Source organism: Diadema antillarum, unplaced genomic scaffold (genome assembly GCF_040938485.1).
Source record: "Diadema antillarum isolate AM-2024a unplaced genomic scaffold, OU_Dant_1.0 seq00000263_RagTag, whole genome shotgun sequence".
In the NCBI taxonomy this organism is placed as follows: domain Eukaryota; kingdom Metazoa; phylum Echinodermata; class Echinoidea; order Diadematoida; family Diadematidae; genus Diadema; species Diadema antillarum.
This window is the reverse complement of record NW_027271301.1, coordinates 1,630,591-1,647,025: the sequence shown is the minus strand read 5'-3', so window position 1 is coordinate 1,647,025 and position 16,435 is coordinate 1,630,591. Positions and strand designations below refer to the sequence as shown.

The following is a 16,435-nucleotide window of genomic DNA, read 5'->3' as shown; positions in this document are numbered from 1 at the left end:
AAGCACATATTCACTGATTGGTGCTATTTGTTTTTTTGAATGTTCCCTGGTGGGCAACAAATGCAGATAATTCAATTGGGTCACCCATGAATCCCCATGCCACCAGCAAAACAGTCAAAGATGACCCTCTTGAGGTTCCTGAGGGATCACATTATTACATGTTGAACAAATTTTCATCAATCTCTGGTGGAAAATAAAATGTCCTAAGCATCCTGTCCAGCATACAACCACACTGCCTAAAGTGCTGTCAACACAGTGGCTCTAACTGATATTTCACTGTGAGTTTTCAACCTTTAGTTAACCCTGTTCCATTCACAGCCAGCATAACTACCTTGGTCATCATCCTTAACCATACATCTGACTCAAGCACATAGACCTAAGTCAAGATTGTCTGCAAGTTCCATGGTTCATCAACTCCATATCAACCTGATGTCTTGCTTAGGGAGAGTCGTGCACTGTCAAAAATACAAGTGACAACATTTAGACAGAAAGATGCAGTAGAATGGACAACAATATATCATACAGGGCAGGGAGAGTGTTTTGAGCATCTTGGGTGTATACAGCATGGCAACACCAAGGTTCTGAAAATTTGACCATTTTTCCTTCCCCCTTACCTGGTCTCATGTAGACATGTCTCAAATAATTTGATACTTTCTGAAATGGCTGGATTTCATACTCTGCATGCTGCAAGTCTTTCATAAATCCTCACTTCATACACAGACTTTGGCATAGGCAAAGTGCACACAAAAAACACCACAAAATAAGTGTCAAGTGTCTGAGAGAGGTGAAGGGGCTTTCTCCCTGAATCCATCACTATGAGAACGAAGGCACAAAGTTATGTAGAGTTTTCAGAATCAAAGCCACGTCTTAGAACTCAATGGAAGTCCTGCGGCCTGAGAAAACCCACTGATCTTGCAGAGCCATCTAGCTTCTCAGAGCTGCCGGCATACATGAGTGAGCTCAGCTGTCAATGGAGAAGAGATCCCCTGCAGAGGGGAGTGGTGCCAGCCCTCCCGTGACGTCTGGCAAGAGGGACAAGTCTGGCAGGTTCTGTATGTGGGAGGTGAGTTCCTTTCTCACTGTGGTCACCCTAGTTAGGCGGTCCTTGTATTCCTGCAGGACAGAAAAATGCATGCAAATACATGCATACAAATGTCAGACCAGTTTCTCCTTATGCAGATTACAGCTTATGAATAGAGTGTTGTCTGTTGACAAGTTACACTATTTTGGTATTTAGGTAAAGTTTTTACTTTCACATAGTATAGTATATAATAGCGTATCATTGGACTGCATTCTCATGTCAGTACAGATAGGATTCTTGTTAGTTTTGTCAAAGACCAGACATATAGGAGAGAAATTTTTGCTGCAAATGAAATTAGAAAATTACCAACCATTCATGTTATATAACATTTCATTCATTTCTGTTTTAATGGGGTTTAGTTCTCACATCTTCTCTATATATCAGCTCTATATCTTTAGTATTGCCAACATATAATAAACAATTAAACTCACATGTAATCTCTAAGGAATGTGTCAGGAGTAATGTTATCAACTAGCTACTATTTCAATGTTGTAATACGATTTACTACCACAAAGGTTGTGAATTGATCTACATCTACAGAAATCTGTCTTCAGCTAAGGCGACCACAGTGATACAAGTACAGTGTACTCCTGTAAAATTCTGCTTACAACGAAATAAAACTTCAAGCCGCAACATTATCCATTCTATGTTCTTCATTGTTTATTTGTTCAGTTATAAAATTTTTTTGATATAAACGAAAGAAAACTGCCGGTCCTGAGAACTTCGTTATAACAGGAGTCCACTGTACGGGAAAATGGGAGGCACTGGATTGGATTGATCCTCCTCCTCACCTCCAGTTTCTGCAGGGATGTTTTCAGGTGCATCTGCTGTCCAAGCCGGTAGTTCTTCAGCATCTTCATCACTGCCTCTCTCTGAATCATCTCAGCCGACAACCTGCTATTATACTCTGACAGCATGGATACCGCTTCATTGACAACCGAGGATAACTCTTCAGCAGCTTCCTTATCTGTGTAGATGACAATGACAAATATTCCTGTTATATGTACAGACAAAATCCCTTCCTTGGTCAAATCAATCATGTACTGTACACGCCATATAGTTAGCAAGTTAAATTTTTCTTTAATTGAGGCTTCCTGACAATTTCACTCATGGCAAAATTAGCAGCGATTATAGAGTACAGTAGTGGACGGCAAATGGAAGCGTGCGTGTCGCATTCATGTTGGGGTCAGGGTTATTATTTTTATGTGTTGTAAAATTCATGAAAGGCATCTGGCTAACAAAATTCACAAAAAAAACACAAAAAAACACGAAATACATGGCGTGAACAGTTCATGACCTGCCATAGGCACTAGAAATGTCATGAATGCATCCTAGCAATCACTATGACAAAGTGCTCCCTGACTCAAAATAGTCAGCAAAAAAAGGGGTACTCTGAAGATAAATTTCAAACAACCCTGACACCCATATATCTATCTATCGTCACATGCAATAATGTACATATACAGTACATTCAAATGCAAGTTGTAAAATATCTTTAAAACATTCATTATCACATATCGCCATCATTGTAATGCCATCAAAATCACTAACATGATTTCTATCTCAGTATGTGATGCATCATTATCAGAACTGGCATTAGCCTCTTATTGTAATGGCTTGCTGTTGCTTTTGAATCAGTCTTTGAATCTTCAATATATCATAAAATAAGCAAAAACAAGCAAAGAGAAAAGGGAACGTAATGCCCACTTCAGACAAGAGAGTGTTTAAATGTCCAAACCAATGAGCATGGTAATACCTTTGATTTTTTCTAGTAAGCTTATGTCCTGTACTTCCGGTGGAAGCTTGGCGATCTTCTCTCTCACAGCAGCATCACTGGATGCTGAATTCTCCAGTTCCCTCAAGGCCTGTGCTAGCTCCTCTGGCTACGAGTAAAGTAGTCATGATAGGCTTGTTTACACATATTGTGATTACTATGATCATGGGATTATTGAGGTAGTCACTCTAGACTTGGATGTCTACTTGGATGTCTACTCAAAACAAAAACACAAAGCAAAACAACAACAAATTTTGAACTTTGGTTGATTGAAAGACAATATGGTGTAGACACACAGTCATTGCAAATATGAGTGGCATTTTGATATGTAGTTTGATGTATTTGACTCTTCTATACCATTCCCATGGCACTTGGAATTGCTTATAATCAAAGGGGTGAATGAGTACCAATGTGGGGAAACACCAGCCCTGATGTCTAGAAGTGAATTGGTGTCTCTTTACCTCTGGTATATCATCAATCTCTACCAGCTGGTCATCTTCTTCTTCCAGAATGCGCTGCATGTCCTCCACTTCCATCTTGGGTTTCTTTGAAGGGACTACATCTTCCTTCTCTGTTTCAGAGTTGTTAGGTCGCTGGGGTGGGGTCGTGGAGGCATCTTCTGCCACATCCTGCTCTGGGACATCTTCATCGTTCTCTGAGAGGAGACCAAGACACATCAATAGTTAAATACACACAATGGGTTAGAATAATAATTTCAAAGCAAAAAAGAGCATCAACACTTATAGAGGCAATAGCTATTAATTTCCAGAACAGATAATACCCTGCCATGTTTTACAAGTGATTATAAGACTTGTCCATAGCACTTGTTGAGTACAAACTAAAGTGTGTGTACAGACTAAAGTGTGAGATCCTACAATTTAAGTTAACTAGTGCAAAAGGCTTCAGTGAGCAAAGCCTTTCATTCTCACAAGTCATTGACTTGTGCCTGGTTTTCTGAATGCTGCAAGACATTTTTTAATCACTTTTGTTAACTAGAAACATAGCAAACTTGGGGGGGGGGGGGTGGGACATAGTGAAAATTTGACGTAAAAAGTCTGCATATGCTCCACGATTGACTTTGGACAATGAATGATCGCATCTCAGGTGAGCTAAAAATGGACCTTGCTGCATATTGTAGTCATTTCACCCAGCAACTGCAGAATACAATTTTTTTTTTTGCCTTTGCTTAACGTATATAACAAACTTTGCATTCATGAAAACATGGCATTTAAGGTATATCGGGTGTGTCACACGATTGATATGTGAACACATTTTGTACAAACAAATAATACAGATAACAGCACAGAATTGGTTGTGATAGATAATTCTCAAGTTCTCAATGAATGGCCAGGTGCTTTCTTAAAGATGATATCATGGGGGAGCCAGTTACTGCAATTACATATAAATTTTGTTTACTGAATGGAGTTCACAGAAATTACAGAATCATCAAGTCAATTCATAACATTTGTTCAGCACTCAAACAAGGCCAGATGCAAAAAGTGCCATGAATGTTGACAAGTTTTTCCACATAAGCTGTTGGGATATTACACATGATAAATACATAACAAAATGAACTTCCTGGTTAGCATCCTTGTAGAAAACGCCCAAAATGATCATCTTGTATCCAACTAATAAATGTTATATACGCAGGAACTTCTCTTGCGGGACACTCAAACAGCCAGTAATTCCTCATTTGCATGGCAAAAATGAATCTGGAAAGGAATATACTTTTACCCTTTGGTAATCTAAAAATCCATGGTACCATCCTTGGTAATATCCAACATACCTGTATTTTCTGACTCAATTTTCTTCAGGACCTCCTTATCGAACACACTCCTGTCTTTCCAGACCTTTAAGACCTTTTGCAATGCAGCGTACGTCTTTTCGTCAGTTGTGGTACTATGATTATCAATAACAAAAGGCCAAAGTATCAATGGCAATCATTATTTTTGAAGAATTCAAAGGCAAATTTTCTTGACAAATGAAAGCAAATCAAATTGTGCAATGAATTCACTCAATCTAATATTTACAGTCAACAAAAATGTTGGTCTCTGACTGTTTTGACAATACATTATAGTAAGGCTAAAATGATCTATCACACTTAAAACAAGAGACCCGCGGGTCTAGCGCTCACCTGAGTATCGCAAGTTCACCTTTCACGCAGTCACTAATCTAAATTATTCACAGCTCTACCAAAATTTGACGAGGCATTCTCAAGTGGAAGATGAAAATGTACAATAAGGGCCCAATTTTTTCAAGATTCCTTAATTTGGGGGAATTGGGGCCCCCTGGGGCCCTCTGGGTGGGGCATGGTGCCCAGTTTGATAAATTGAGATCCTGACCACCTAGGGATGCTACCTGCCAAGTTTGACAAAAATCCATCATGAGGTTTTCAGGAAGAAGATGAAAATGTACAATTCAGGCCCCCATTTGGACCCTTCCAACCACCCCCCCCCCCCCCTTACCCCCAAGAGGGGCACCCCTGGATCTCCTATGAACAAACTTGAAACTACAGTCATTAATGCACTCACTCATAGTATTATCTCAGCTCTATAACTTCTGATTCTAGAGAAGATTTTTAAAGATTCCTTCATTTGGGGGGTTTGGGCCCCCTGGGGGCCCCCTGGGCGGGGCATGGTGCCCATTTTAACAAATTGAGATCCTAACCCCCTAGGGATGCTACCTGCCAAGTTTGGTGAAAATGGGTCATGGGGTTCTCAAGAAGAAGATAAAAATGTACAATTTAGGCCCCATTAGGACCCCTCCTCACCCCCCCCCCCCCCCTGGGTCCCAAGGGGGGCACCCCTGATTCTGCCATGAACAAACTTGAAACTACAGTCATCAATGTGCTAACTCATAGTATTAACCTAGCTCTATCACTTCTGGTTCTAGAGAAGAAGATTTTTGCGGATTCCTTAATTTTGGGGGGTTTGGGCCCCCTGGGGGCCCCCTGGGGGCCCCCTGGGTGGGTCATGGTGCCCATTGTAACAAATGGAGTTCCTAACCCCCTAGGGATGCTACCTGCCAAGTTTGGTGAAAATGGGTCATGGGGTTCTCAAGAAGAAGATGAAAATGTACAATTTAGGCCCCATTAGAACCCTTCCCCACCCCCCTCCCCTGGGTCCCAAGGGGGGCACCCCTGATTCTGCCATGAACAAACTTGAAACTACAGTCATCAATGTACTAACTCATAGTATTAACTTAGCTCTATCACTTCTGGTTCTAGAGAAGAAGATTTTTACAGATTCCTTAATTTTGGGGGGTTTGGGCCCCCTGGGGGCCCCCTGGGTGGGGCATGGTGCCCATTTTAACAAATTGAGTTCCTAACCCCCTAGGGATGCTACCTGCCAAGTTTGATGAAAATCGGTCTTGGGGTTTTCAAGAAGAAGATGAAAATGTAAAAAGTTTACGCACGACGCACGACGGACGACGGACGACGGACGACGGACGACGCACGACGCACGACGCACGACGCACGACGCACGACGGACGCCGGACGAAGGGCGATCGCAATAGCTCACTTGAGCCTTTGGCTCAGGTGAGCTAATAAGTACCTTATAAAATCAAGAATACAGTTATAATTTAGTACAAAAGTAAATAAATGTCTTGATTTGAATGCATATAACACACCAGCAGGCAATTTTGTTGTGACTCTAAAAGAAAGAAAAAAAAATTCATGTATAAACACATACATCTTTTTACGAAACATGTGAGCCCCCCCCCCAAAAAAAATTGTCAACAGATTATTGTTTTTACAAAATGTAAGTAAAGGCAAAAGTAAAAATAACAAAACAATAAAAAAATGTGTGAAAGATCATTTCTTCAGCTTTATGTTTACATTGGTATGGCTTTTCATGGAATGAAGCTTACTCATAAATGTGTCCAAACGATGCTGGCATGACCACAGCAAACTCTCGGTTGAACTCTGGTCCTTTCTTCTTGCTGTTCTGCACGACATCATTGGCTAGGTAAACAAATCCCAGCTTTCGTGAAGGCTTTGCTGGGGAAGAGACAGATGAGGCAAAATCATGACCTTTGTTGAAAAATAAATTCTGAGTGAATCTCATTCAATAAATTGTTACTTTTAAAGAGTACACAGCAAGTTGAAAAGAATTAAACCACAAATGTACACATTATTAGAGAGGACACAAAGATACTTGAATGTCAGAAAATCATCAAGCAAGACATAATGATGACATACATTGTCAATTACTGCAAAACTTTGCTATGTCTTTGCTTTGTGCAAACATACCTAAAAAGATAGGATTTTCTTGAAATGTCATAGAATATACTTGCTTCTGAATTGTTGAATAAATGATCAGATCACTATGCTCTCACACAACTTTAGACAATCATGGAAGATCCCTCCTTTTTATTGGGGGGGGGGGGGTAGGGGTGGAAATGTGATTTCAATGGCCAATAAATACTTCTAGAGAAGCAGTTGTAGTTTTAATAGATTTTGCTCAATCTTGAACTGTTGCTATTTTCTCTTCTATTGACAAGATTTCATCTAATGGGTACATTTATGTGTTGCTAACCTGACACATCAAATATAAAGGCTCTAGCAAGTATGCTAACACAATCAGCAAAGTTTATATGGCATCACTAAAGCATTTTGTACATAGTATAGGCTAACAGGTAATCTTTAAACTTCTGATAGTATTGAAGCAGGAAGGTTTGAAATGTGACATAACTATGAAAAAGTAAGCCCTACAGTAGTCCGAATGCTCCACCCAACCATACATGAAGGTGTACTATCACAGATACTTAATACAATTTTAAGCTGTACACATGTAATGTGTACAAAATGTATTTTGGAACTGGTAGAGAAAATTCTGCAATCTCCTTGCTTGAAAGCTGCAATTTTCAAAAAGGGTGAGCAGTATGACCCTCCAACTACAGACTCATATCTCTCACCAGTGTCTGCTGCAAGGTGCTGGAGCACATCCTGACCAGCACTATTATGGACCATCTGAAACACAATAATATCCTATGTCCTGAACAGCACGGATTGAGAAGAAAGAGGTCACGTGAGACTCAACTCTTAAAATTTACCCACAAGCAATTCTTAAACATGGCTGGGGGAAAGCAGACATACATCCTGATAGTGGATTTTGTAACTTGCTTTTGATCGCGTCAACCACTCTCTCCTCGTCCACAACTCAACTTCTATGTAATCCAGGGTGTTTTGAATCAATGGATCTCAGATACTTTCCGGGATGGCAGATGGCAGGCTGTAGTGATCAGTGGAGCAAGATCCAAGTTCATTTCTGTTCAATCAGGAGTTGATGATCATAAGTACCCACAACGTAATCTGGACCAACTTGCTGAGTGGGAGAAAGGATGGGATATGCTCTTCCATCCCCCAAAATGTGTCATTCTTCCAGTCACCAGAAAGAATAAAGTTCTCCAGCCCGAATATCAATTACAAGGACATACACAGGAGGTTGTCAAGAGTGTGAAATATTTAGGAGTAACGCGATGCACAGACCTCAACTGGATAGAGCACATCACCGGCATCTGTTTCAAAGCTAACAAGACCCTGGGCTTTGTGAGATGCAACCTTAAAAGATCTCTTCCAGGAGGATTAAAGAGACAGCATACAAGACTTATGTCGGACCAATGAGTATGCCACCACCATCTGGGGACCCCCACAACCAGCAGGCCATCAAAATGTTGGAGGCTGTCCAACGACATGCAGCCTGCTTCACCATGAGATGATACCTTAACACCTCCAGTGTATCAGCCATGATTGATGAACTGCAGTGGCCATCACTCGAGGAGCAACTCTGCACTGTATTGCCCGCCTCACCATGCTGTACAAGATCCATCACAGCCTTGCCTGCATGGGAAATATCAAAGAACAGCTCCACCCACTGCTATCAAGACAAAGAAGGGGCCACAACCAACAATTTGTCATCCCACAATGCCACACACATTAGCATCTGAATTCATTCCTGCCACGCACCATCAAGTAGTGGAACAGACTCTCTCAGGAAGTCGATGAGGCTAATTCCATCAACACTTTTGTGTCAAGGGCCTCAAGACGAGAGTAACTGATCATCTGCAAGCCATTTAGGCCCTATTAAGATGATTAATTTATCTATTTCTGCCTTGTAACTAGAGTCTACTTTGTTACTTTTTTTTCCATATTTACTGAAATTGAGTCCCTTATAACTCATTTGCAAAATTAGAACCTATCAGCTATCATCAAAGTTAAATACAATTCCATACTAAAAAATCTTGCAAAGTTCACTACCGACCTCTCCAAAAAGTGACACTGACAGAATAATCAACTTGTTGTGGTCGCTAACCTGGAGTGGAAGAAGGAGAAGATAGTGCCTAATAAGAATACAGTAAACATTGCCAGATAGGAAGGTGTAGCAGTTTTCAATATTCATGTATATTGTCTGGCTGCTGTAAATTACGCTGTCTGGCAACCTCAGTCATTTTGCCAACATCCACACGAATTTTCTTTGTGCGCCGGCACACGACAGGTGCGCACTACATTCTTCGCCTTTGTCATCGAGCCGATGTACGCGTAACTTGCATTCCAACTGTGGTCGGATTTCTGTACACACACACCTCTTGTTTTGTTGTCATGGACATGAACTACCAATTAGTTGCGAGCTGCACAATTTCACCAGCCAATTAGAACTCTCTAAGCTCCTGTCCGTGACGATTTTCTTCTGACCACGCTGTCACACATTCCACGCTTCCTCACTTCAAGTTTAGCTTTCATCCAGATAGCACGTCCTAATCGTTGGAGTCACTTCGTCCGTATATTACATTTCTTCCCACGTCTTTTCTCACGGACGATACCTCGCACTGTGGACTGTCATACATACGGATTATTATACATCTTTTGGAATATACACCATACCAAATATTGCATTTTTTACACTACTCCGATCTCGGATTTCTACGTCGCGACCTTCGCTGCATCCTGCATCGCGAGTTACGCTTCTTTCCATACTCCATGCGGGGACTTTTCATCGCTACTTTTACTGCGATCTACGCCTCGCGACATCGCTGTCTTGGTCCTGTTAGCGTGCTGTACTAGGTGTTGCAGACTCTTCCAGGTACCTCGCAGTATTCTACCCAGCGCTCCAGTGGTGGACTACTCTCGCTTGTGCTAGCCGCGACACTCGGAGGCTATTCCACGCTGTCGCTTGATCTTTTGTGTATATTTCTATGGGACACTGTCATCTTAAGACACCCAGATTATTTCGGAGTTCGTCCATATCATTTCATATGATTTTCGGGAGTGCAATATAAGGACACTGTCCACCTCTGGTGCCCTAGTGAATTCGGAGTTTGACCACATTATTTCCTGACACCTGCCACGTCTGCCAGCTGTGCTTCTAAGTTCTACTACTGGCCATCTGCCATCAAGGATACTTTAGTCGGTGAGTAGGTAATTTCATGATAGCCCTACACAATTATACCCACGAAAGGTATAGACAATGTAAATTTACAGGTGTAACACTAAACACTTAGACTGGAAAAAATAGAGCTGTACCTAACTATACACAGGCCCAGCCCCGTCTCAGTGTGCTCTGTACACAAGTGTCGTGACAGGCAGTGCTGGCGCACAGGGACGCCGTGCCGTCTGGTCGGCCTAACTGCTGTACCTCCCAATGCAACGGACACAGAGACTCCAGAAAGAGTTCCTTATGTCCCCCCCCCCCCACTAGTTTGCGCAAAATGGATAGATTGCTATTTTTTTTTTACTAATACTGGACTAAATAAAGGTTATGCCATTTATGGGAAGACTTCCCATAACCTTTATTTAGTTTATTATTAGTATTAAGGGGGAATGATGGTTTGTTTATTTTGTGCAAGTTGGTGGGGGGGGGGGGGAGGGGGGGGGACATAAGGAACTCTTTCCGAGACTCCAACTCTCCCGTTGTCGACGGGAGATCTCCTGCCAAAAGCCCATTTTTGCAAAATCTCCCATTCTCCCGCTCGAGATGCAATTTCTTCCGCCCAGGCTCTGTGTCTCCAGCTTGAAATATGATCTCTTTACTTAGTGTCATCGACATTGTATATTCGTATGTCAAAAAATAAGACTGAGATAGCACGAGAGAGCATCTAGTTAAGCGGGCCCTGGACCCCGGACGCAAGGAACTTCGCACTTCGCGCACATCAAGTTGGAGTCTCACGTTTGCTAACTAGTTTAAGGACACACAGGTTCAGTAGGGGGTATCATTGCATTGGGCGGGAGAATCTCCAGTAGTCCAGACCAGACCAGTATGGCAGTAAGTAACTGCGACCAGCAGCCCCAACGCAGAGCGGCGGGTCTCCGGGGCTAACCAGTAAGGTGCTTGCATAGGGTGGAGTCTCTGCGGACATGCTGGGCAGGTAAAGATTGCGGCTAGTATACATTTGAGGTGCTTATTATTAGCTTCTTGGCCGTAGTTCTACTGCAATACCCTGGCCTGAGCCTGAACACCAAGCCATGGGCCATGCGATGGCTACCTACTGCTAGTGCTACGACTTCGCCAGGGCTCCGGGGACCGAGGTCGTTCCGCGCAGGTTAGGAGTATTTGTTTACCTACCTTTCACGAGCAACGTGTACCACACGGTTACAATTTTCTTTGCGTGTTTCCGATGATGGATCAGCCATAGAGACATCGTTTGAATACTCTGCTGAGTATTAGTAAGCGAATTTAGCTTCTCGATCAGTGCCTTTTCTGTGAATGAACTCATGATTCGAGTCGCAGTAACCACATTGAGATGAACACGGGATGAATATTAAAGTACAGCTATCTGTGTCTACATCTGGACACAAACACGTTTCACATGAACAGCAAATGTACGGTACATTGTAAAACGACTGCATGATTATGAAGCTGGTTAACTGTAGCTGGCGCTAGTCAAAAAGTAAGGCTCTGAGTCATGGTACATAGTTCAGTGGTTGGTACAGTTAGTAGCGGTCATTTCTCAAAATTTAAGGGGGCGGTCATCATCACCTTATTGCCTACAAAGTATAACTGTAGAATACTTTCATTTATCAAACAGATTAACTTGATGTATTTTGAGTTGTTTCAGTGGTGGCCCAAACAAAGAAATACATTAGAATGACACAATCATTCAAAGTTGTGTGATACTGATGACTACTATGTACCACGATCTAGTACCACAAGAACGTAATAAGAAAACAAAGAGTAGGGGGAAGGGGAGGGAGGGATTTGACAGAATAGATCAACATTAACCAGCAGAGCTTGTGTGGGATAAATACTTCCCACTGACTTGTGTGCATTGCGTGCATTCTCTAGGCCTATAGGGCGCACACGGGTAAATAATTCCCCATATATTGTGTTAAAATTCAAAATTCAAAAAATTCTGTAAAATAGCTGGGAGAAATGAGGTATTTTATCTTCACTATCCTGGATAAGTGAGCTATATACCCTGTCATCCATCAAATTTTCAAGGCGGGTTCTGTAGCTCAAACTCTGTCCAAGGGTCCGCAAAGCCAGACTCTTTTCACTACAAAAAAAAATCACATATTTTCTGTACATGCACCCAATAAAATATAGCCCTTTAGATTCCATAAGAAAAGTTTTCATTTTCAAACCAAAATGCAGTTTGTAGAAGAATTCATACTCAATACCTGCAGCTATTCAGTTTTATGCCAAATTTATTATTGATTTTTAATCATTTTTTCTTCATCTATTTTGGTATCTTTGGTATGAATTTGTGAAGGGGTCTGGGACATTCCGTTTTATTTACAGGTGTGAGCCCTACATGATTGTATCTCAGCTTTGTTTTTTGTTTTTTTGTATTTTGCATGTCAAATAATGGTACATGTATATGTACTCCGTTTTTGGATAAACGAACCTTCGGAATAACGAACCTTGGGGCGTCGGTTGTGGGGGGGGGGGGGGGGGGCATGGAAGGTTACCCACCAATGAAAATATTAACACTTTGCCCAACCCCCAATTTCTTAATTCAGTTCAATTCAGTTCAGTTCAATAGTAAAATTTCGTTTCATTTTTCGAAAAAAGTAGACATTTCACTTTCTTTGGTAACAAAGTATTAAGCAAAACAAAGTAAACTGCGAGAAGAGGATACAATTAATAATTGTGGAACCTTATAGTGATTATAAGTTGTTATGAAAAGTGGGGAATATGAAGTGGGGAATATGACACGATCATACGCAAACTTCGAAAAATGGAAAGACCCACTAAAAAGATAGAGCTGATGTAGGCCCCTCGGGAACAGAATATCGATTAAAAGATAAGTTAATGCACAAAGAAAAAACGCCTGGAAGCCCACTAAAAAGACAGAGTAACAAACAGACACACATACACACACGCGAATGAACATGAAGCGAGACTGGAGCAAGAATGAAACTAATAAAGGAAGACTAAAAGAATGAGTCAGACAAGACTAGCATGACAGGAAGACAACACAGAGGACAAAAAGGCGTAACAGATCCAGCGATCCTCGTCAGAAGTCTTATATCGATTTCACTGAGATGTTGACAATTTCTTGCTTTCTTTGGTAAAAAAAAAACTGTCAAAATATTTCACCCAAAAATGTTCAACAGATTGCTGAATTTCAATTCTGAAAACGAAAAATCTCCCACATCCTCCTCCTCCCGGTCTTTTCCTGTACACTTAGTACACTTTTAGATTTCAAACAAATATTTCATCAAAAGTGTGCACCAGCCTGTCACTTCAGATAAAAAAAAAAGAGAAATAGTTTTATCGTACGTTTAAAAATAAACTAAAGCGATAAACATATTTTATGAAATATGGAGCAAAAGCTCCTAAAATACAATAGAAGTAATGCAATCTAATAGACCCCCCCCCCAAATGTGTCTTGATGTATAATGTTTAAAATGCCTAAGTTATTTGGATGTTGATTTTGTTACATCTTTTGTATAGGTTAATGGTAACGTGTAATTTTGGTCGAGACTTATCTTCAGGTGAACATTGTTTGGTGAGATAATGATATATAAACCTCTTATGAAATATGAAAGAGCATGTAATATTAAGAAGGATTCAGCGTTTATTTGATAAAATTTGGTCTTGAAATGGCTGAGATATCCAAAAAAGTAATCCTAGTAAAATCGACAGGCCACAGCTTTTACTAGAATCTCTTTGTTGTACCTTGTTTTTGGATATACATTTCAGTCATTCAAAAACCAATTTTCATCAAACAAACTTTTGATTCCGCTTAGAATTCTATGCTTTGTTTCTTCCATTTTTTATGTATATCAGCCAATCGATCATACAATTACTTGTATTACGTGTCGGGGGAATGCACCCTACAAGCCCATCTTTTTAGCATTCCTCCCCATTTCCAACATTACGCGTATGCTTACAATTTTTTGTAAACCTATCCTGTATATTGTATTATGATGAAATCTATGTATTCAATTTCTGTAATATATTTATATGTTTCTTTTGGAAATGAAAGAAATGAATGCTTTTTTAACATTTCATAGAGTGGTTTCTAAATATCTCGCAAAACGTTACAAGCTGAATCCTCATCTCAGTCAGTTCTGTAGAGTCCCTTTAAGTATGTTGCTCTGCAATGGATATGTGCTGCTTCTGTCTGTTACGTGTGATGAAATAAATTTTCAACAAAACAGCGTCCAGGTGAGTTCGGAAGATTGTTTTATGCTTTATGAGATTACGTCGAGTTCTGTAACGTTGACTTTCAAAAACAGGAGCATGGAGCTATTATGAGCTGGGTAAGCAAGAGCTATAGGCCTATATACATAGATAGTAAGGAACATATTGAAAGTAATACTTTGGCGAACTGTGGGAGCCTGTGGGAAAGGTCTCTAAAGGGAGGATTATGATTGAAAATTTGGAGCAACCACATTACCATTATTTATGTTTGTTTGTTTGTTTGTTGTTGTTGTTGTTGTTGTGTTTTTTTGTTTGTTTGTTTGTTTGTTGTTGTTGTTGTTGTTGTGTTTTTTTTTTTTTTTTTTTTTTTTTTTTTGGGGGGGGGGGGGGGGGGGGAGTGGGGTATAAAGCGGGACCCCATAGCTTTTGAGGCGCGTCATTCTCAACCCATAGAGGGATTTGGATATTTTCTTTGGTGTATACTTTGTGGCCGCATATTGCTACCCATCTGTATGTTGACTACATGAAACAAAATGCTTAATAATGTGAACAGATTTTTTTCTTGGTATCGGCCGTTTTACCCAAGGCCTCGGGTATGTAAGACGGGCAATAACCGGATGACAAAACGGACCCGTAAGAACCTATAGACATATAGAACCTTTTTTTTCCCCATTAAAGATGATTAAACTATACAGTTCAATAACCGTATAAACTGACGGGTGGTAGGATAATGTTTGATACATTTCGGCAATCATTATTGCATTCAGGGGCCACGAAATGTGTGTTGTTGTTGTTTTGTTTTTTTGCTTTTTTTGGGGGGGGGGGGGGTGGGGCAAGGTCAATGGTACCCCCCCCCCCCCCCCACGGGAACAATAGGAAACTTTTGGAATTTCAGTTTTTGTGATTTCAATTGCAATTTTTTCCCATATATGTTTCTGATTTTGTTCTTCATTATTATTTTTTGATGAGCAAAAAGAAAAGGGAGAGGCTGCTCAGCCCCCCCCCCCCCCCGTTTCCGAGGGCCCCGTAATGGAGTGATACATCATAAACGACTATTTCGGAATACACTACTGGTATGATCTAAATAATCAGTGCTTGGAAGAGTAATCTTGATGATAATCGACGTACACTGTATATTAATATCTGAGGTTGATTGACGTCTGTGATTCCATATTCACATGGTATCAAATTGTTCACTTGTAATTTCCCGACGCTAAAGAAGAAGACGATTTGAAGGCTCTGACTGACAACTCATCGGAATGAGCCCTCTGTTGAGGTTAAAAGGCGCAGCCGGGGGGGGGGGGGGGGCGAGGGGGCGGTCGTCCCCATCGCCTCCCCATCCCCTTTGATAACAGTTAGAAAGAAAAAAATACAATACAGTTGCGTGTACAATTTGTACTAGTATATGCATGAGAAGCCGCCGCCTTTCAACCTTTTCCACAGCAAGATTAAATAAATTTGAGATACAAGATGAAATCGCCCAGTCTTGTGGATGAGTAATACCTGACAACCTTCCCTTCTTTTTCTTCTTTTAGCATTTGTTTCCTTTTTCTTTTCTGGATAGAAAAAATACGTGAAGGGGCGCTCAATTTAAGGTTAAAAGTTTTGGCAGAACCTGCATTGTTAGCCTCGTATCAGGGCAATAACCCCGGTAAGGCTAAGAGTAAAGATTAGAGGTATAGGATTAGGTTAAGGGTTAGATTTGGGGTTAGGGTTAGGATCAGGTTCAGGATCAGGATTAGTATTAGGGTCAAAGGAAGGGTCTGGGGTAAATTGCCGTAGACCCGTTAGCCTATATACACGAGGGTTCATATGTATAATGTACACGTCACTTTGTGGATCAAAATAATGTAAAGTGATCGACAACCTATCAGGATTGTCAGGGGCTTCGACGGGGGGTGGGGGTGGGGAGGGGCAAGCATGTTCTTGGCCCCCATAATTCCTGAGAAGTGGAAAATTTCTTGTTTTTCTGATGGAAAATTATCTAAATAT

General features: G+C 40.9%; 1 protein-coding gene across 1 annotated transcript; it reads right to left on the bottom strand.

Annotated features, from left to right (window-relative positions):
- Positions 1-599: 599 nt before the first annotated feature.
- On the bottom strand, positions 600-11,567 carry LOC139729753 (regulation of nuclear pre-mRNA domain-containing protein 1B-like). The gene is made up of 7 exons (XM_071640686.1): positions 11,417-11,567; positions 6,726-6,855; positions 4,642-4,754; positions 3,317-3,510; positions 2,838-2,964; positions 1,873-2,048; positions 600-1,113 (listed from the first exon to the last, which is right to left on the bottom strand). Exons 1-7 carry the CDS (start codon positions 11,565-11,567, stop codon positions 961-963), a joined length of 1,044 nt encoding a protein of 347 aa, XP_071496787.1. The 3' UTR covers positions 600-960.
- Positions 11,568-16,435: the final 4,868 nt, after the last annotated feature.